At 40.8% G+C, this 23028-nt stretch overlaps 1 protein-coding gene across 6 annotated transcripts in view; it reads left to right on the top strand.

The window, feature by feature from the left end:
* The window catches only part of SATB1 (SATB homeobox 1), a 95239-nt gene that overhangs the window by 2345 nt on the left and 69866 nt on the right, over positions 1-23028 (top strand). Inside the window, exons 1-2 of one of the 6 annotated variants that reach the window (XM_058657040.1) lie at positions 17822-18338; positions 20893-21127. In XM_058657040.1, the coding sequence (XP_058513023.1) occupies positions 20917-21127 (211 nt within the window). In that variant the 5' untranslated portion in view covers positions 17822-18338; positions 20893-20916. Of the gene's footprint in view, positions 1-17821; positions 18339-20892; positions 21128-23028 lie in introns of those variants that run through there. The other 5 variants (XM_058657042.1, XM_058657043.1, XM_058657044.1 and 2 more) reach the window with 5 other exon arrangements.

Raw genomic sequence — 23028 nt, 5'->3', positions numbered from 1 at the left:
ATTTGACACATTACTTCATATTTTTCTAATGGAAACAATATTTTAAATGTAGAGTTGTTCAGTCCTATGCAATTCATAATATGTAAATAGTAGCTACAAAGTCCAAAGCATTGTTAAATTTGAATATGGCTACATATAACAAGATTATACAAGAGAAACAAAATCATTGCTCAATTTTGTATTCCTTTCTGAATAATAAATACAAATGATGGATGAAAAAAGAAAAGAGGCTTCCCTCCTAAAGTACAAACTCCTTAAAATGTGTGTGCTGTGGGAGTGGGGGAGGGAAGGAAAAGAGATAAAGACCTAAAGAACTTCCAAAAGCCTGAATAGTTATTTCAGAACCAATGCATTCCTCACTTTCCCACAAGCTGAAATATGTAATAAATAATAGTTCTTTGTATGGAGAAGTATTCGAAAGGAATGCTTTTTGTCCAGTTGTTGTAATAAATTAATATATTCCTTGGTTGATAATCTACAAAACTAGCTCTTTTGTCTCCCTCCTAGCATCTTAAGCAAGAGCCAGCAACACAACGATTCCTGGCTTATGTTTGCAAAGAAGTGTGTTGTCAGCTGTGTGAACCTCTGTGTGACTATGACACGAGGTGCTGAGTGATGACTGGGAACTCATACATTGCATTAGCAAAGACTGAGCTATCTGGAGGAGAATTTCAGTTATTTTTTTTAATGTGACAGGTTGTGGATTATAAATTAGGCCTGAAAGGTCAGGTGACAGGCACCTGTTCCTCATTATTGTAAAAATCTTTTGGTTACAAACACTATTAAGCTAAACACAACATGGATATACAGCAGGGACTCTGCAAGGCACGCTAGTGATTTTTCATCTGCTCTGTAAATTTCCATAAGGGCCATATATAGATATGCCCTTTACGCAAATATGTCGCTTCTTCCATACATGTTGTCTTGGATGACTGTAATTAATGTTATATTAGTACTTAGAATTGATGAAGTATATAAAATAAATGCACATGACTGAATCAATCTTCGGATTATGTCTAGGCATAGTAAAAAAGCATGTTTTAAAACTCCCCCTCCTTTTTTTTTTTTACAAGATATTGATTAATTATAAGCATTTTTGTTCTTGTTTTACATAAGAACCTCCCCAAATTGTCTGTTGTACTTTTTAGGTGAGATGTGTTCCTGTTTTTGCTGGGTACTCACACTTAAGGATGAAATCAATTACTCTGTATCTTCATAGCTTTGTGGCACACACAGGAAAACAGCCACATTTTACATGAAAGCTGCTAGAAAGGGTATCATCATTGTATCTTCAAACCCCTGCCTCAGTCAGGGGTGTTTGGCAACATTTCCACTGGAATCAAGGAGAGTGGTTGGATTTTCATGAATGGTTTGCCCTTAGACATTTCAGAGAGTATAGTTAGCAATGCATGTTGGAAAGACCAGAGTAGCATAAGGTTGCCAAATATTCAAGGTGCCAGTTGCTTTTAATTAGTAAAGGAGAAGAATTCGGAGTGAATTAGATCACTTGGGTTATTAAACTCGGTGTTATTTAAATATGTTCTTTGTCTTTCTTGGTTTTGTGAGTTTATGGTTATTATGTGAAGCATTAACTTTTAGCATTTGTGATCAGATTACAGAGCATTCATTACTCTTGCTGTTGAAATTGATTCCGTTTTCAAACTCCAAAACTCTGTGATGATTTTTGCAAATTGGTTTACATTCTGACAGAACAGAGTTAAGTTAATTAATAGATCAGGCACGAAGAATCATCCACGGTGGGGTATATGTTCTGGTAAAATGAAAGTTACGTTTCAGCATGATGAGCATCAGGCTTCAGTAATCTGTTCTTCGGGTGGAATGAACACTTCCTCCTTCGAGCTAGCAGGCACCTACTGTTTATTTACGCTGCATTAAACTGACAGCTCAGCAATCAGAGGAAAAATATTACTTACCTTCCTGAAGTAAATACCAGTTTATAGGTTAGTACATGTATTTATATTCCTGTCACCACTAAATAACGGCTCTGTCTATGTTTTAATATCTACCTGTGCTGTAATCCAGGGCTTCAGGCTCTTCCTGGTTGGGGGTAGGAATCCAGAGGAGTTCTGAGCATTTTCCAGTAGCAGAATTTTAAAGGAGAATAATCTCATCTTGTTTCTGTCATGTGAGAACCAGTTGAGAGAAATGCTATGCACGTTTACTGTGCATACCTCAAGTATAGCATCAAACCCTGAGAGCATCTAGATACCACTTAAAAATAGTCCTCTTCAAGCAACCTCAGGACACATATGTTCAGACTCATTCAAGTGTGTGTGTGTGTGTTCAGTTAACTTTCTGCAAAGTTCCAGATAGGTGAAGCTATTTGATTTCTTAGGTAATAACTTTGACAAAAAGTGCCTTCCTTGCCAGGTCTTGCATGGGTTGTTTCAGTGTCTAATGGAGGTTTGCACAGAGGAATGGCGTGTGAAGTGGGGCTCAAGGATTGATTCCTCCTCTCGTTTTTCCACAGAAAATACACCTGCCCCTCTCCATGACTTGCCTGCTTATTAATCTGTCGTCCTTGAGATTTCTGATGTCTAAATGCATTTGTCACTTTGTTTTATCCTGAAAGTCCTTTCTCTTTCAAGATCCCCCCCCCGAACATCAAAATACTGATAAGGCTGAATTTCAGAAATCAGGATTAACTTGAGAAAATGACTATTTTCCTTTGGATTATCTGGGAAGCTCTTACATGCATTGTCTACACACGCTTGTCAATCTCTAATCACATATTCTGCTGACATCAGAGTGGAATATGGTTTTAATACAGCATAGAAATCGAATCTGTTACACAAGGTTCTTCACTATACCAAAGGAAAAGTGTCTACTATGGCAATTTACATATCGCTCCTAACTGCTGTTCTCAATGGTAAGTCTATTTAAACTTGATGTCTTCATAGAGCATGATCAGCACATTAATACACATTAGTTCATACTTTTGAACTTATGCCAACCGTACCTTTTGCTGTTTATTTTTTAAAGTCTTTTTTAAGATTGGATATTTCATCTCAGAGTAAATAGATACAGATTGTGTGTATATATATATTCAGGGTGAGAGTTAGTAGTGAAGCGTTTTTGCAGCATATTGGCCTATTTTTACTCCTTCAAGTTGCACTGTGTCACTTGCATAGTTGTTGCTGTCTGGGGTTTTGTAAGAGATTCTAATCTCTCCTTTCAATGGACGTTCAAGGATGCATTTCTGTCTATATGGTAGTGATCTAGTGAAGAGAGAAGAGAAGGAGTTAACTGGTACCCCCCAAGGATTTATGTCCCTAGTTTCTGCTGAAATTTATTCATTCCAGTGATTTGACAATTGGTGGAGATGGAAAGTGTCTTGTAATCAAAAATTAAAAGTTGATTCAGCTCTCAGTGAAGGAAGGCTCTTGTGGGATTAAACATTTAACTGTACAATATTTTATTACACTCGTCACTCATTCTAGAGCTGGCTTATTGTTGTATGCATTTTTTGAGTACATGGGGGTGCAGGTCCCCAAAACAAGGCTCACAGAAGCTGATGCCAGGCTACACCTGGTTGAACCCTAGTTTGATTGTCTGTAGACCTAAGTTGGCCCCCTCCTCTGCACCCCTTTCCCCCACCCCCAGGTGTGCAGGAAGTGGAGGGCGGTGTACCCGGTGAAGTGGGTGGACTCAACCCAGAGCTGTGACCTGATTTGTCACGCACCCTCCGAATTGCAGTAATGGTCCAGCTGCTTCACAGGCAACTGGTTACCACCTCATTTGGTGATGCTTCTGCCTTGCTAGCAGTGCCAGAGAGCACTTCATCACTGTCACCTCATCAGAGGCTACTGTTACCCTAGCCCTCTGCGGTAGGGCTAGATTCCACGATCGCCTTTGGTGTTTGGAGGGTAAGTGCCAGGGAAGTTCCTATAGTAAGCTGCAGATGGAGAATTGGGACTACAGCCACAGTGAGAGACAATTTAGTGGCCGGGGGAGGTCCCTGTTGGGATTTGACTTTTTCTCAGGGATAGCTGATTTGGGATTTGATAACCAATGGAAAGTCTTCAGTGGACATTGCTTTTTGAGGGGTGAAATGCAGGCTCCTAGGAGGGGAATTATTAGACATTGTTTCTTTGAGATGTTCAGAAAGAAGGCAGCCAGCCATCTGTGTGATGGGGAATTCTCTAGATGTGATTTTCCTGGAAGCTAGGCATGTAGTAGAGTTGATTGCTAGAGATTTCTCTCTAGTCTTACTCATTGGTTTCTGATATTCTGTTAAGAGCATGTACATGACAAGTTTGCCTTTTATTGTTTATAATATTAAGGACTGTAACATAAAAGAGGTTTTATGTTATAAACATTTTATTGTAATAATTATGATAAATAAAATGAAACCTAGTGTGGGCAGATGCCTTCTCAAATGGAGATAGACTTGAATATAGTATACCCATAATTAGCTGTTTGATGTTGAATGTAATGAGTTTTCCTGTTCCAGTGTTCCAGACAATGGAAATCATTTGGGATTAACAATAGGCCGATGGAATTCTTGATATAACAAGTCTTTCTTCTAGAAGACTTTTCACCAGCAAATGGAGATCTAACATAAAATACTTGGAGTTTTAAATTTTCAAAGTATTTATGGAGTTGATAAGATCATCTTAATTGCTTTCTATTGTATTTTTACCAACTGACATGCTATTGAGATGTGTTGAATGTTAGAGCGATTTCTGCAGACAGTGAGGAAGGAACGGTATTTTAATAACTGTGCTTTAAAGAAAAAAAAATCTTGTAGGTGGGATCCCTTTTGGGTGGTTTAAGAAGACTCAAAAACAATTTAGAGCGTTCTCTTAAAAGTTTAAAAATGACAGCTTTAGTTTGTATGGAGTCATTGTATTTTAATAATACTGTACGCTTATTAGTGTTATTAGAGCAGTAGACAGTTAATTACAGCCTTTTCTGAGACATGTTAACTGTATATTAACAATCATGCGAAAGAAGAATGATGTATACTGTTACCTGCAAGCTGATACTTGCTAAGTTCTTAAAAAAAATTCTTTTAGAATGCATACAGTTTTTTTTTTTTTTTTTTTTTGGGTCCAGAATCATCAAAGGTGTTTTACTAAAACATCTCAATTTAAATACTTTTCACTGACTTATACAGTTTCTCTCTCCTGCGTTTCTCTTGCTTTTATTTTTCTCTCTACAATTCATGTTGGCATGACAGCTTTTGCCAGTGGCATGAGGAATTGTTACCCCTCTCCATTTGAGATTTCTCATGTTATATTTTGAGACACCCACATTTTCTCCATGTTGACTACTTGGGCCAATATAAATGGCTCAAAGCTTATTGAGTACTGCTTTTTAAAGCACCTCTTGCTACTACTTTTGCAGAAACCTGTCAGTTACAGTATAGAGACACGTTAGCCAAATTGTTTTCTTAGAATTCTCTATAACCAATTATTTAAAATACATTTGAGCATTTGTTCACAGTGGTAGTTCTAAGATTGTTTCATTGTCCAAATCTCAAGCCTGGTTTTAGCATTGGCTTCTGGCATGGCAAAACAGCAGGGGATGGAACTAGCGGAGTTTGAGGCTGGACCTACCCCTACTTAGAAAATTCTATCAAATTGCCTGAGTCCCTTGGCTAATTTGAATTTGTAGACCTTGTAACCTTGTAATATGGCATTTAAAATATACTAGTACTCCCATTTTATGAAGGATATAGGTGCTGCTATTTATTTCTGCTAAACAAGAAACTATGAAAAAAAATTCATAGTTTCATATTTGTGTTACATGAACTGGGAGGGACTACACAGGTAGCATTCTGTGCCTTGTGCAGTATTGATTAAAGAACTGCTAAATTAATAGTAAAATATTGAATGTAGTTTGTGCTGATAAAGATTTAGAGGCAAAAGAGAATTGAACTGTCTGTTTTTAGTGGGGTTATCTGAATACTTACTCTACACATTCACCTGTTTGATGAATAATTTCACGTCTTTCTCCACTAACTCCCCGCTTTCACTTTTTTCCCCTCAGAGTACCTCCAGGGTCTCTGTTTTATCTTCATTGTCTGACCTTCAGATTTAGGCTGAGTATCTCTACTAAGATTCATGGTTCTTTGGGTTTGGTTGTGGTAACAAACCATCCTGGAGTCAATACAGAGCACGCCCCTGAATTCTTGGCAGGTAGGCTGCCATGCAGTGGTCTTCCATATTCCAGTACCAAAAACACTGGGCAAGTGGCCCAATTCTGGTTGACTTTTACCTGTTCTTTCCTGCAGTGATTTCTTTTTTCAGTATGCTATTAGGTAAATAAAGACATTTTTTTTTAGTGTAGCTCTCTATATTTTACAGTATTCTTCAGTTGGGGTTATGTATATTAACGAAGATTTCATTGCATTTCTTAAAACTAATAGAGTTTCAGTGAGGTGGTTTGTGCAGCATACTGCATCACATTTTGGAAAGTTAACCATCCTTTGCTTTAAAATTTGTTTTCTGTTAAAAATGTGTGCAAGCCTATTTCAAGGCAGTCCTATTTCATTACACAAAAGAAGTCTTCCCCAAGTGGTGTACTGCTGTGTGACCTATTACATTATCATGCACATTCTGTCTCTTTAAAAACAGTCTCCTCTATTTGCCCTATTAATTGTTGATATGTTGCCATCCACGAGACAAAAATTAGAGCTGTAATTAAATAATCATGTGATGCTCCTTAGTGCCAGTGAGAGCAAACTCATTTTTCCAGGCCCTGATGGTCACTGATTATTGTATTACTACTGGCTGGCTTTATTTTTTCAAATGGTTTTCTATCTGTAGATTACCTCACTACTGTCGTTTTTAAAATGAAAGAAAATAGAGAACATTCAGCCAGTTAATTGGTTGAAAGTCCTCAGGGACTTAAGGTAGACATACCTTTTTTGCTTTTGGTCACCTGGTAGGCTCTTTGGGGGTGCTACAACAGTGGTGTGGTTGCCTGCCATTTAATTTACACTGGTGTTTTGGCTGGGATGGAGGCATATGGGGAATGCCAGGAGAATTACAAAAGGAGCTGGGTATTAAAATTCAGAAATGATTAAAATTGAAATAAAAGGATGCTGCTTCTTTGCCAGTCCTCTGGCAGTCATAATGACACCCAGAGATTAGTTTCCACCTTCATCTTTTCCTTCTTTCTCATTTCCTCTTGTTTATTGTTGACACATTTTCCTTGTGTCTGTCTCCTGTCTCTGTATCTTTCTGCACCATTATGCATGCCTACTTCTCTTTCCTTAAGCTTGGAGAAGCATACTTAACCTTATTATAACAATAACAGAATAGGTTATTAATATTTAATATGCACATGATTAAAATTTCTCTCTCTTAAACATAGGTCAGCTGTATTATTATTAACCGGCATGTAATTTTTCATTTAAAATATTCTCATTCTGCCCCTCGCTGTTTCTGAAATGCAGTGTACTTTACTAGTGATTTAATATGTAATGTTTAGAAAACTGTGGTCGGCTAGTGAGAAAAGAACTTACCAGTCATGGATAATCAATTATGCATGAATTCAAATGTAACAGATGGAATCCGGTGAGTTAAAGTTTCTCTTTGCCTTAGTGGTTTTTTTTTTTTTAATTTGTTTGTTTGACACCTGTCTCTTATATATAGATAAACATCTAGCATAGCATGTGAGAAATGTTCTTCTGTGTTTTCTCTTTAAAGTGGACTTTGTATTTAAATTAAATTTAAAAAGCAGAAGATTTTTTTTTTTTAATCTGGTCTAAAGATACTGAGATTCTGTCCCATCCCGTGATAGATGTGGAACTCAAGGCTGCCTCTCTGATGAAGGCTCATTCAACATGACAAGTAGGGAAAGGGCAAAATTCAAATCCAGTTTATCCTTTCTTTTCCTACTATGTGATTTATCCTCATTTATTTAGTTGTTTATTTTGGGGGGTGGGAGTTGCTTAATAAGGGGAGTTACACCTTTATTAAGGTGTATGACTCTGTAACTGAATCCTTTAAAGGATTTCTGATGAAAATTGTCAAAGACTAATTAAAATTTTATCATATTCCCTTGCATAGCATGTAAATTTTACCTTTGTGTGTGTATCATGCTGTGCTCTGTGCATATTGCATACACATTTATTCATACTTGGCTATTGGCCAAACAATTCCAAATCTCAAATCTATTGGTAATGCCACAATTTTTTGGTTTTATATCCTGAATTGTGGCACATGCCAGTCTTAAAGATTCATTTACACTCGCTTACGGTGTCATAAATTTTTGGTGACAAGAAAACCTTTGTGCAAAGTGAAATAAAATTTATTTTTGAGAACCTTGTTACTTTCTAGAAGAGATACAAAGTTTAATCTTGATTAGATATAATAAGAATATGTACTATGTCTTCAATCCTAGGAGTAAGAGGAGAACAGGGGATATTGACTATGTTTAAGGCAATACAGTCTCACAACAGTTATAAGCTGGTCCCAGTCAAAATTTACTATAAATATGTTTGTTTCTTTCCCAAATATATTTCTGTATGTGTATGTATATGACTATTTTAATTTGTATTATATCTATATTAATATACATACAAATTAAAAAATATATTATATATTTATATATAAAATATTTTAAAAATATATGTAAAATACAAATTAAAATAGTCTTTACAGAATGAATAACAATAAATGATTAAAATATAGCATCTAGGCTCACTAGTTCTTTTTTTAAAAGTTACACTATAGCATTTTTCATCAACTTTTTGCTTCCTATCAGATGAAATTTGCATGCATATTTGTAGGTCATGTTAGTTACCTACTGAATTACATTTCACAATAGACACAGTAATAAAGACGACACCTGCAAGAAGGTAACATGACATGCTTTGGCTACAACTGTCCCAGGAAGCTGTTGTTTAATTCTGTATATAATGCTTTCCCACACAGTAAATATGTTTTTTTTAGTTTGCTTCACTTTGTAATAATAATCTGTAGTCTGGCTTATCAGAAACAGTATATTTGACTATATAGATATGAATATGAGTAATAGAATTTGTATATGAATTTTTAAGACATTAAAAACTCCATCATTAACATAAAATAAATTAATATAAAATTAGAAACAGATGATATGAAACAAATTGGACAGTATTTTATAGGCAAGGAAGATATTTCCAATTGTATGCAGAAATAAATGGTCCTTGTTAAGTAACTTAAATATGAAAGCCTTTAGTATTTTTCTAAAAACACATTTTCTTTTGTCTAAAAAAGATTCTAAAGGTTGTTTCATGAAGATAGCTAATCTTTACTCTTTTAAAAAGCATTTCAAACTATTTGCAAGTTTTCAGATTTCTTGTTTCTGTTTATGCTGTTGTCTCTCTTGCTAAGATATTGAATTGACCATAAACTAAAAGAGAACCAGCTTCTTATACTGGAGGAGCCTCAAATTGGGTGAGATGTTGGTCTCTAAGTATTAATTCATATTCATTATTCTATGCCAAGCATTCATCATATGAACTAATTATCTGGCATAGACTGGGCTGTGGTGGTTTTTGAGTATGTTCTAGCTTATTATTTTTGTGACTTTTACCATGATATTTTCATTATATGTATCTACTGATGTGAGGAATACATTACAGAATCATTTCATGTTAGATTTTTTAAAAAATAATCTTTATTCCAGTAAATACATATAGCACAAAATGTACCATTTTGATGATTTTTAAGTTTCTAATTCAGTGACATTATTGATACTCTAATTGTTTTGCATCCATTCACCACAATCTAGTCCTAGCTCTTTCCCACTAACCCAAATAGGGTATGCCTGGGTTCTGCATTAAATCCCTTCATTTCAGTAAATTTGAAGCATTATGGTAGTGTGATGACATTTTCCAGGAGTGGAATATTTGTTGCTGTTGGTGGCTTTCCTTCCTACTGGGTAATTGCTGGTCCAGCACCCGTGACAGTGGACACAGCAGTGCCATATCAGATACTCCTTTTGGCTGGATTCAGGCCCATTGTAACCTCAGTCTCTTTCTTCCTCCTTGATAGCTGGAAAGAAAGACTAGCAAGAAGATTTTCATACTAAGGGAATTCGGTTGGGATCACAGATTGATCGGGAATGGTTGTTGAACTTGATGGGAATAAGAATCCCTGTGCTTCCTGAGGTGATCAAAGGAGAAGCAGGTGTGGCTGAGATGCTCCCTTCCTGGTGGCGCCCTCGGAAAGTACAACTAAAATACTTGGGTTCTGGTCAAGTGCCATGTCCTAGCTGAAAATAAGTTGAATAGTTTCAACCTATTAATGGAGAAACCTACTTAAAGCTGAACTTTTTTTTAGGGAGAGAAAACTCACATTCAATTATGCTGCAAAAAAAAATTAGAGGAAGCTTGGATGGTTCTGGCTCCAGTAAATAATAGACTGGTTTCAGAACTATGCTGCCATGTGTAATTTGTGGTTAGTTGCATGGCTGTGATGATAAATCATGTTCCTGCGCAGGATCTCTGGCACCCTAGTAAATCTCAAGCAAGTGCCCAAATGCTAATTTATCATGGCTCCTCAGATTCACCAAATCAATGATTTAATAGTTTGCCTCTCCCTTTTTGAAACTCTTTCCTTCTTTCTTCTTTTTGGTTTTGTCACATTTTACTTGTTTGAAACAGGTGACTTGTCTGCAGCATTTTAAAATTTAGGACTACTGCTGGTCCCTAGAATAGTCTTAACTTTGACCCCAGGAATGGGTTAACGACCTCAACATGGGATATCCTAACAGGAATATTAGGAATATCCTAATAGGAAATCCTATTTGATTTCCTCTCTCCTAAACATTACCCAGTTCAATAGATGCCAAACCTGGCTGTACATTAGCGTCACCTCAGGAGTTCTTCCAAGTGGAGTGCCTAGTGGCCAGCCTCAGCCATTCTGCGTTAATTGCAGTGGGCACAGTCTGGACACCTGGCTTTGCTTGCTCGGTTTGCCAAGCAGTGTTCCTACAAGGACACACTCATACTCCCGGTTTTGTGATTCCTTCCCTGTGGTGGCAGGCACAGTGAGTCTGTAGGAGTATGTACTTCAGTGATCCCTCTGGATGCTTACAGTCTTGAAATTGGGAGGGACAGACACATTACCAGGGGAGGCCACATTGCTGGCAGAACATAACATGTGGTGAAGCATTGGGAAGCAGGCTGGAAGAGGTTTTTGGATAGAAGTACAGTCAAAGTGTAGGTACATGGGATGGGCAGAAAGGAGATCTGTGCCCTCCCCACCACCTCCGCCAGCTCTAGCGGGGACTCTAGGTGCCTTGGGAAACAGTGAGGCATCCTAGAACTATGTTGGTGCGTTCTTTGCATCATAGATGCGGCAACGGCAGGAATCCTTCCGGTTTGTCCTCCTACTCAGTTTCGGGTCTAGGCCAGGGGTGCCACTTGTCATTGAAATGATGTGTACTGACACCTGTGCAGGAAAGATCACTTTTTAAAACTTTTTGTCCAGTATTTTTTTTTTAAGTCCCAGATACTTTGTCAGTTCCCAGATGCCAACTACAGTGGCTACTCTATGGCAGATCTGGAAAGTCCACTGGAGTAATGGCCTTTGGCTGTGAATATCATGTCCTAAATTACCAATGGGTATTTATATCCACCCCAAAGTAATTAGGAAACCATTGTGATGACCAGCATCCTGACTATAACTGAAACCTAACTTATTAGGGGAAAAACAAACCAGATAAAACCCCTTTAAACTTTGTACTTAGCGTTCATTATCACCACTCCGTTATCTCCCCTGCAATATTTTCAAACTTGTTGCCATATTTATCCACAGTTCACTGTTGTTTCGTACTTGGATGCTTCCCACTTGGCCTAGGGATGAGAGGACTTCAAAAAGTTCACGGGAAAATCGAACTAAGGGTTAAAAACAAGGTCAGGCACAGCTTTTTTTTTGTAATTTATGTTATATTTTTCATGAAATTTTTCAAGACCCCTCACCTGTACATGCAAGCCTCCAAAAGAGCCATTCATATGGACAGCTACGCCTGTTAAGTCTGGAAGCCAAGAGTGTGGGGATGACGCTATAGGATACTTAGGTGCTCATGGAAAGAAGTGTTTGTTGTAAATGCATATTACTTCAAATGTGTTATGGGACTCTTTCAAGATTACATATGTCCAGAAATTTGTCTTAAATTTGTGTCCAGCAGTTACAGAAATCAGTCCGCGCAGCCTTACATTAGAGTGTCTTCCCATCTAGGTCCTGCCAGCACTCAATCACTTTTTACAGGAGTTCTCTAGGTGGGAGCTGTCCAGAGAACTCTGCAAAGAGTAAGTTTTAAGAGTTCGCACTGTGACTAAGTCAATTGTAAATTTAATTTTAGTCAAATTGAAATTCTGTAACTACCCTGTCTACTCTTCCCTCTTCCTTTGGCAATCGCTAAAAAGAATTGTCAATGATTAGTACTGGAAATCAGCTGTGACCCTGTGAACTTTTTGCTCTTATTTGTACATTCATTAATGTAAATATCATAAAGACACTACAGACGTTTCACGTAATACAACAGCAAGCAAGACAGTCTCTGTTCTCGAAGGACCTACAGGCTAGTGAGGCGAACACTTATTAAATCAGTAACTATCCAAGTTGTTAGCATTGTGATGACTGAAACTAAAGGCAAAGGTGAGATGCTGTGACAGTTGCAAAAGAGAATGCAGGATGCTGTAAGAGTACATAATGGGGGCCAGGACTCTTGCAGGATAGGATTAGTCATAGAGTTGCAACAGTATTCTAATTATTAACTAAAAAAGACAGAATGCAGTCTCCCTGCTGTAGGGCCGGCTGGGTCAGACTGGTAGCAGGACTCAGACCTCTCCAAGGGGGGAGCTAGCATGGACATGGCGTGACCTCCAAAGATATGGGATCTGTCAGATTAAGCTACACGTAAATATAACTGCAGATTTCTGGTCTTGAGCAAGTACCAATAAGCTCTTTACTGAAGGATACATGCAGCTGTGATGCTGGTCACAGATAGGATGTGATGAGATGAGTGCAAATGTTTACAGGATATTGCATTTCCTCTCCAGTGTGCGTTCTCACAAAGTTGTTTGGCCTGCAGCCCTGGCTTTTCCTCCCTGTTCTTAGAAATTGGTATTTCGTCCATTGACGAAACTGTGGAAATCAGCTCTGACATCCCAGACAGACAAAATGACAAAAAAAATATGGCTCCAATAGACATCCTTATATGGCCAACACAGACCTTATTTCCAGAAATTCATATAAGGAAAACGCCACCTGCAGCTAAAGCCAAAAACAAAAGAGTTGACATGACAAAAAGAGCAATATGCTACATAAATTGTGCTGAGTGCAGAGGTAGCCAACTCTTATTTGAAATTTAAAAAGAAAAGAAAAAAAAGCATGTCCTTAGAAAGTGATATGATGGTAGGCATTGCTTTGCTAATACTGTCACTGGCACAGACTTGGTACGTCTTAAAAGCATTCGGATTCTAAATGCTTTCTCTGTTACAAATGTATGTGTTATTCAGAATTCTGAATGTGCTTTAAGGCTTTCGGGTACCTGCCTGCATATTTATCTTAACACGTGGCCATCTGAACATGCAGCAGTCCTTTCGTTAAGTTTTTAAAAATCTTACGTATCTGTTACAGTGTTTTGTCTTTGCTTCTTTTGTGCAGCAGGTAGGAAAGCCTTCTCATAGGAAAGAAAATTGATTTTAACCCTACATCCACATGGTAAATAGTTCCTGTGTGTTGGTTGCAATATTTCATGCTCCTGGGATTTTGTATTTTAATAGATGTACGAAGTTTACCTTTTTCACCTCTGGCCTTCATCTCTGTGGCTAACTATAAGATGCCTGGATAGAATCAGTCAATATTTGTCACCCATCACGATAATTTAAACTCACAACTCGTATATGCCTAGGAAGCTGATGATATTCTCCTGCTTTGTTTTTCTTTTTTTGATATGGATTTATAAAATGGGTAATGTGCGTGGTTATAATGCATACTCCAGAGAGGTATGAATTATATATAAATACATATAGCACTTTACGTTAATAAGTCCAGTATACCACTAAGACACAAAGCTCTGTGCCATTTTATAATTCACTAATTTCTTACATAGAATTCTGGAATAAAGAATGTCTTGAGGGAAAATTAGTAAGTAGGTATGATTAATACATTTGTTGTACTATATGTTAACTTGCTAATAAAGTCATTGTTACATGTCTGTATGTTCACTTACTCTGTCATTTTCCAAGCTATATCCTTAGATGTTTTCATGTTTTGTATTTATGAATATAGCTTTGTGATTTCTGGGTAAAAGGTGCTATTCACATTTAAAACCTACCGTTTCAGTTCCCATGTTAATATGACCATTGACCAGGTCATTAAGAATCTAAGACAGCCAGGAACCATTCTTATTTATAGCCATATAAAAGGATGAGATAAATATATTTACAGGATTTTGTTAAAGTGTGTTTCTAATTCTGTTGTTCTCACTAACCTTTGTTAGTTTTTCTCTTAAATTGAAGCTATTTTGCCCAATAGCTTTCTGTCCTAAGATAGTCACAGAGGAGTTGCACGGGCAAATTCCATGCTCTTCTGCAGTCCACTGAATTTTCCTTTTATACTTTGCTGTTTAAATTTGTCCAGTATGAGACTAGAATACACTCTCCTTACTTAAATCAAGTTTCAAAGAAAAACATCATGCAATCCCAGTTTGCAGTAACTACGAAATAACCCTTATCAGAAAATTTAAATGTAAGAACCAACATTTCAAATGTAACTTAATATTGCCAAGTCTCAATCATTATATAGGCGATTATTGCTTTTAAAATCAAATCATTTTTTGTGAATTTGTCCCTTCACAATGAAAACTGCCAAAGTATTACATTCTGTGACTATTTCCATATTCTTACTGATTACATTTTGTATACGTTACTTCAACTGGCTTCCTTCCTAGGTCCCCACACTTCCCCCTTTTTAAAAAACGTGGTATCGGTTGTGCTTTTAAGACAAGATTGCCTGAAATTTCTTGCTTTTGATGGGTGTTTTATTGTCACAGATTCTTTGTTTTGCTCAAGGCATGGGTTTCTGTGTGCCAAGATTCATGGTTGCCTTCCTCGATTTTGACTAACCTTTCCGGTTTGTGGGTGAAACTTGGGTGCTATTAGAGTGACAAATTTTCACTGTGTTTCTCCTAAACTTGTCTTCCCCCAGGAGGCCATCATTTCCTACACACTTCAACTTCCCCTTTGCCTTCTGCTTTTCTTAGGTTTCTAATGTAAACAGTGTGTGTGACGGGACTGGTGGCTTTAAGGAGCTCGATTTGCATATTTCCCTCTTAATTTCAGTACTTGTGCTAACTTGTTGCTTTTTAAAAATGTGTAACAAAATGTTTGATTTTTCTGTTTCCTACCAGTGTATTCTGAGAATCATTGTAACATTTTTTTTTTTGCTTAATAATTAGCTGTCTTCAGGGTGCTAGGGTGTTGCTACTGAAACCCAGGCGAGAAATGATGCATTTGTATTTTGTTCGAGATTGTAACATTCTTCGTCTTCATAGAAACCATATTTAATAGATTCTCCAAGTTAAGGGGATTATCCTTACGTGATAACGACTGTTTACCAAATTCGGGGAATTTACCCTGGATTACAGCACAAGGATTTCTTGCCATAGCAGATGTAGCAACCCAAACTTTTCTGTCTGGCGCCCCGATTTTTAACACGATGGCCATCTTAATAAGTCAAATGTCTTTTTGGTGACCCAGTTTTAATTCGGACACTTACGGGCCACGTATTTTCTTCCTACAAAGCGGCGAGAAAGTTTTGAGCCACCCTCCGACCTGTGTCCAAAGCTCTGAGTCCTCTATCACGGTGTCTCCTGACAGTGAAGGGGCCACCCTGTTTGCGAACAGACTTGGGACGGAGCGACTCGAGACTGGTGGCCCTAGGGCTCTGCAAACCTTCAGCCACTTCCTGAAGTGTCTCCAACTTTCAGTGCCCTGTGCGCCCGTCGCCTGCACCCCCGGGTCCCGGGCGTCTCCCCCACCCCTCGGCCCCACCAGCCCCAGCGCCCCAAGTCCCCTGGAGCCCGGCCGCGACGCTCCCCGGCGTATTCCTTGCTGTGGCTTTTGCGGCGTGTGGGTGGTTCGTCTTCTGGCCGGCCCCCGCCCCCGGGCCGCCCGCCCCTCCTCCCGGCCCGCGCTCCCTCGCACACCTGCCCGCCCTCGCGCGCGCTCTCTCCCGCCGGGCGGCCCGGGAGGCTCCCTCCCCTGCCGCCGCCGCCGCCGGCCGGCGCTCCCCTCGCGCGCGGCGCCCTGTTATTCCGGGTATTGTGTGTAATAAATGTCGGGCCGCCTCACTCTAATCAAGCTCATTACAAATTCCTGCGCGCCCGGGGCCGGAAATGGTGCGCTCCCTCCCCACCCCCCCCCCCGCCCGCCCGCTCACTCACTCACTCATTCACTAGTTACTTGTCTTCAGGCTTTTTTTTTTTTTCTGCTCGCCGCCCCCGCCCCCTCCCCCAGTCCCGGCCCTCCAGCCCGGGTTTTAATCCCCATCCCTTTTCCGCCTTCTCCGTGCACCCTGCCCCCGCCGCCTTCCTCCTCCCCCCCTCCGCCCGCCGCTCGTCGCTCGCTCCCGCTCTCCGGACGCGGCGGAGGAGCCGGCCCCGCTGGGGAAGGCTGCGGGCGGCCGGGAGGAGGCTGCGTGCTCGGGGCTGGGGCAGCGAGCGGGTGCCGTGTATTAAAATGAGGAGGAGGAAGAGGAGGCAGCCACAGCGGCGGCGGTGGCGGCGGCGGCAGCGAGCGGCGGCGGCGGCGGCGGCGGCGGCGTGGAGGGCTGCAGCCCGGGCGGACGCGCGGGGCCGAGCTGGGCACGGCGGCGGCGGCGGCGGCCGGGATGAGTCACTCCTGATCGTTTAATGGGGGCAGAGACGGCAGCGAGGGGGAGAGCGAACAAGCGAGCGAGCGCGAGCGAGGAGCGGCCCCGTCCGGGGGCTCGACTCACACGCACACAAACACGCGCGCACGCCTCCCCTGGGCCGCCCGGCGAGCCGCGGCCTCGCCACCTCGGCGGCCGCCCTCGGACCCGGAGCCGAGCGCCCGGCCGGGCGACCCCGGAGCCGCCCCCCACCCAGGCCGGAGCAGCTCGGGAAACTCCTCCTCAGTTTTGTTGCGGCTCCTGGGCTGCTTCTCTCCCCCCCCACCTCACCCCTTCTCCTCCCCCCCCCCAAGTCCTAGTCCATTGTGGTGCTCGTTGTTTACCTCAGACTCTGGCTGAGTGAGGGCTCGGAGACTTTCGGGGAGGGGGCGGGGAGTTGGTGGCTGCCGAGACGGTGAGGTGGTGGGGGGTGCCCTCAGAGCCCCCCTTCCCCTGCTCTTCCCCCTCTCTACCTCTCTCCCCCTCCCCTCCGTTGCTGACTCCGGGCTCCCCTGACGCTCCAGCCTCCCCCTCACCCCACTCTCCCCCTGTGTCCATGGGCAGGGACGGCGGGGTCCGCGGGGCTGCGGTCGGCGAGGGCTGAATCAAAAGTGGCCTTCTGGTGCCTTTGGGGAGGGGGCTGCGCTTGCGACCCCTCTGGCCACCCCCACCCCCACCGCCGCTGTCCCCTGGCGGCTGCCCTGGGCTGGGCGTGCGAGGCTGTGGGGAAAAGTTTGGCGTTCGTTCCTCTCAGTCGCAGTTGTTGGGGGCGGGGGCGAGGGGCCTCCCTCGGCGTCCTCGGGGCTGGGGAGGACAGCCCTGCCAGTGACAGCCCCGAGTGGCCCTGGGCTCCCGCCGGCCGCCCCAGCGCAGGAGGGAGGCGCGCGGCCGCCTGGGGACCTCTCCCCGAGCCCGTGTCCGCAGCCACCCCCCAGCCTGGTTTTTCCGGAGAATCCCGTCACCAGCTCGCCTCCCCAGTACCACGGCGCGGTGTGCGGCTCCAAACGGATTTTGCTTTGTTTTTTACGATTTCCCCCCAACGAATCACTTGTCAGATCAATTTTATCTTCTCCCTCCTCCCTCTTTCCCACTTTCCCCTCCTCCCTTTTCGGAAACCCCGTTCTCTGAGGTTAGACATTTTACAAACCATATATGTTGTTTTTCGAATTGTGATTTTTCTTTTTAGCCACCCCCCTCCTCCCATGGCTACTCTTCTAGACGTTTTTTCCTGCCCTTCCCCCGCTTAGGGGGGCGGGGGTAGGGGAAGAGAAAATAATACAATTTCAGGGGAAGTCGCCTTCAGGTCTGCTGCTGGTTTTTTTTTATTTTTTATTTTTTTTGTAATAAAAAAAAAGGACATAGAAAACATCAGTCTAGAACTTCTCTTCAAGAAACCAGGCTGCAAAGGAAATCTCCTTTGTTTTTCTTATTTATATGCTGTCAAGTTTTGAAGTGGTGAGTTTCAGGTCGGTTTTGCTAATTTCACTCAGTAAAACTGCAGTGTTTCTGTTTCTAGAGAGTACTTTGCTTCTTTGTCTCTTTAAAAGGCCACAGTGAAAGCTTGGCCTGGATCGTGCTGGCCCTATGGAATGGATAAGGGCATAATCTCTTAAAATGTGATCCTGGGGTTCTGTGGGGGGCAAGGGAGGTGATCCAGTCAGGAGGTGATGGAAAAGGAGCCTACCTTGCAAAAGAAAAAGACTCTTACAAGCAGAACCCCGGATTTCTCATCCTTTTCAAAGGGAAATAATTGCTGTACTTGAGTTCACTGTTTTCTTCAGATTTGGTGTGAGTTCCTGCGCAGGGACGTGGGATTTGGAGAAAGCAGTTTGATTTCTGTGTGCCAACTAGCCGTTACAATAAGATGGGCCTGAAAATGCCTAACTCAAGAGAAACTCTTGAGCCTGGCATCTGTTGAGACTGAAGTTTTTAGTCCGGCAGCTGACAGTGGAGCCAGGCCTGCTGGAGGTTGTTCTTTTCCATTCTAAGCTGAGGTCTGGTGAACTTTAGCCTTGGGCATAGAGTTTAAAGGAGTAAATTGGGTGTTTTATGTGCATATAATTTTGCTTTACAATATAAGACTTTTTACAGGATGGCAGCATTTAATAGACACTTATATGTGGGTATTCAAAAGATAGTTTTGCATGACCTATATGATGTTTTCATTGTCACTACATTAACTAAATTATAATGTATCACTTTCATTTGCTGTAAGTTTAAAGTGCTGCTAAGCCTCATGATTACTTAATATGTTTTGGGGCATTAACTTTTGATACTGTTGTCTACCCCCCATTTTTTCCTGCTCTTAGATTGCCCCAGGGTTCAAAGATTTTCTTTTTAAATAGTATTTTAAAATTTGTCTTCTGCTGTAGGGTAAGGCAGCCAGTTTCAGAAAAGGCAGATCTACATTATTACCCATATGAAACATTAAAATCAAGAGTTTTTAAAGTGAGTAAATATTGTTAACTCTGGTTTTAGACTGCAGTTTAATATAATGGAGAGGAGTAATCTTGATAGAAAAAAAAGTGGTTGAGAACTGCACATTTATTGTTAATGAACCTAATAACCAAAACCAGATGGGACCTCGATCAACGGTAAACCATAGTTCTCAGCTTGCCACCCTGGAGCACAAAGATAAATAGCCTTTATTATTTTTCAAACTTTATATTTCTGCAATTGTCCTTCTTAAGGTTGCTTTTAAACCTCTAGTTTAACAGTTACCTCCCCCCCATATGCAGAATGAAGCAGCAGTCTAATCAAACAGAAGAATAACATGTTTATAGAAAAGTCATACTTTAAACAATCACTTTAGACCGGCTTTCCAATCCAGGTCTGAGTTAGTATAATGCATTTTTTGAAAAATACAGTGTTTGTCAAATTACTAGACACTGGCATGAGCTTTTAATCATCTTGGTCTGTATCTTCCCAACTATGATCTCCTTCATTGCTGGTAGCCACAATAGTTTCAAGTACTCTACAAGTTCATAAAATAATTCCACTCACCTGTTCTTATCAGTTCTAGTTAAAGTTATATTTTGAAAGTAACTGATAATGTAGTCATTTATTATAAATAGTATGACACTGATGTCTAATATATAACTGAAGATGATTATATTTTCTGAAGTTAATTATGATGTTAATTCCATTACATATTGAGATTACATTTGAATATTGGAGCTTGTGTTTTATCAATATCAAGATTTTTTAAAGTGAGCCTGGCACGTGAATATAGTGTGAAAATCAGCTTTTTGCTGCTTAAACCATCTTCCATTGCGAGTGTTCACAGACTAATTCTGAAGCGTGAGTTCGAATGGTTTAGTATGGAATGTTTGAAGAGCTCCTCGAGTTTTCTTGTTTGCTTAGGGATGAAATGATCCTGTCACCTGTTTGACACGAAGCTGGACAGGATATGTGACAGGTCATATAACTCTTGAAACTTTGATCGTAGAAAACTTTCTCTACCCGTTAGTTTCTAACCCCAGTGTGGAGTTTAAATAGCAGATGTGCCATCTCCTTCTGAAATGTATTATTTCTTTCATGGAACAAAAATATATGTAAAGTATAAAAACTTATTTAACTGATATTTTAGTCTGTCACCATTGCATCATTTTAAAATGCTGTTTTTGATTCTGTAATGAGTTTCTAATTTTTAAAAGTTACAAAGACATAATCACAATTTGCTGTTTTCTTTTTGGCTACATTTGTCGTGATTCTTACTGTAAAAGAAAACCCATTTTCCCCCATTTAGTTTTGTTTGTAGATGACAAATCACCTTTTTATTCATGTGTGTTGATACAGTTTCCGCAGATTATTCTGTTAATTTGAATGGAAACGTAATGCTGTTATCTAGACATGCAGTAATGTCTGTATTATGTTATATCTAGGTAAGCAGTTCTCCAAATGTGTTTGTGGAGAGAAATATTTAGCAGTAACCTTTAACATGGGGCACATGCAGATATAGACCCCCCCTCCCAATTATAACATATCTTCTTTTTTTAAATTCTGGCAGGTGATCTTTAGACAGTGACTGAGTATGGATCATTTGAACGAGGCAACTCAGGGGAAAGAACATTCAGAAATGTCTAACAATGTGACTGATCCGAAGGGCCCACCAGCCAAGATTGCCCGCCTGGAGCAGAACGGGAGCCCGCTAGGAAGAGGAAGGCTTGGGAGTACAGGTGCAAAAATGCAGGGAGTGCCTTTAAAACACTCGGGCCATCTGATGAAAACCAACCTCAGAAAAGGTAAATCCTGGAAAGCCACGAGCTCTGGTGTGTACCCAAGTCCTCCTTGTGTGGGGGTGGGGTGCCTGAACATGTTTGGTCTCTTTTCTTTGATTCCCGTTCTGATATGAAATAGCTGCATTCTGAATTGTAATGTCAGTCTGGTTTGAAAGTGTAGGCTCTGTGGCTTGGGTGGATTATCTTACCTGGCTATAGAATCATGGAACATTGAGGTGGTCAAGACTGAGTTGGGTTACTGTGGTCTTAGTTTACACGAGGGACATTCCGGAAGGTCATTGTAGCAGAGGGTGTGTAGGTGGCTGTTGCTTCACTGACTCTGATCAAGAAGAGGAGATTTAGCTTGTTTGACAGCCACCCTAGCGTTTTCATAAGATTGTCAGTGGGTTAGGCAGTTTCAGAGAGCATAGAAATCTTAGGTAAAACAATGTCAAAGTTTTATGATATCATTTTTTGGTGATTTATTAAAACCAAGTGTATTATTGAGTAGTGAAAAACCCGATTACTTGATTTTAATTTTTGCTAACATGAGTATATTTTTGGTAAGGACAAAATCGGGTAGGTTTGTAAGCGGAGGATATGTAATAGTGTTGACTCTTTGCTGCTGGTATTGAAGTGCTCAAGTTCAGCAGCTCAGGCTGTGTGTGGTACTGCTGTTACTGGAATGCTGTGCCTGTGCTGGTATAATATATGTGCGTCACAAGGGTCTTTATTTTGTGTTTGAATAGGATGCACAAGAATCAGATTTTCCTTATATTTACTAGGCAAAGGGTAAAAATGCCATCTTTAGCAACCAAGAATATTAAGTAGGTAAAGTTAGAAGGCAGAGGAATTTCATTGTGTTTGATGCATAGCATTTATCATACAATCATTTATTTTTTCCTTGGTTTGGCGAAAACAAAGAATATATTGATCCTGAAATGAACAGACACAGCAGTCCGTATTGTTAGATCTTTATCTATTAAAAATGGAAAAACGGCACTTCAGCAAATTCTTTGGCCTCTACTTGTGATTACCCTATTTATTGATTGTTTGCCAAGAATGTATGCATCTTAAGAAAGCCAGGGTAAGAGCATTAAAAATATAATTTATTACAGCTTTTCAAACAGAGTGCATTAATATTGTACTGTGAAGCAGTGGGGCTGTATAAAAAAGACTTTCTGACGCCTGCAAACATATAAGTTCCATAAATTCCTAAATAGGAGATTTCAGCTGTCTCTGGTATTATGTGATATTTGCACAGCAAACTTTAATGCCAGGACAGTTTTAGACAAGGATTCTACAGACTGCACTGCTCCTTGCAGCAGACGTGCTGTTTACACAGGCTCATAAACCTTCAGCAAAAGCTTCTCAGACTGCCTTCAGGTTTAAATCATGTGGTATTTTTAGCCTTGAGCAGTGACCAGCGCTCTCCCCTGTGAGTGCAGGGAGGTTCTCAAGTTGCTGCACTTGCAGTTGGAAGTCTTGCAAACACTAGCACGAAGAATCAGTTCGGAGAAGGCTGCTGTGCAGCGTTACTCCCCAGTAATAGGAGATCACCGAGACAGTGTGCTGCCAGATTCAGCAGCTAGATTTGTATGTAGGTGAGCCTGCTGCTACTTTGTTTATAACCACGGTTCTTCTACGTGGAACTACGTGGAACACCTCCGAATCGGCTCCGGAAGTCTGAAGTGGATCCAGTGTTTTCTGTTCATTTAGAAAGCCTGCAGCATGCGGTGGGTGTGCGGAGCAGTGTTGCAGGTGTGAGAAGTGGCATCAGTCCTGCACATGCTTCATCCTCTAGGAGGGAGAACGCATGTTTTTGTTGTAGTAACACAACTCTTTGAAGACCTGAGGACAGGAGGAGGAGAAACCAAAGCATAGTAATTTCACTTCCGTTTTTCTTTCTTTTTTTTTTTTTTTTT

Source organism: Ochotona princeps, chromosome 30 (assembly GCF_030435755.1).
Source record: "Ochotona princeps isolate mOchPri1 chromosome 30, mOchPri1.hap1, whole genome shotgun sequence".
In the NCBI taxonomy this organism is placed as follows: Eukaryota; Metazoa; Chordata; class Mammalia; order Lagomorpha; family Ochotonidae; genus Ochotona; species Ochotona princeps.
This window is presented reverse-complemented; position numbering and strand designations above follow the sequence as displayed.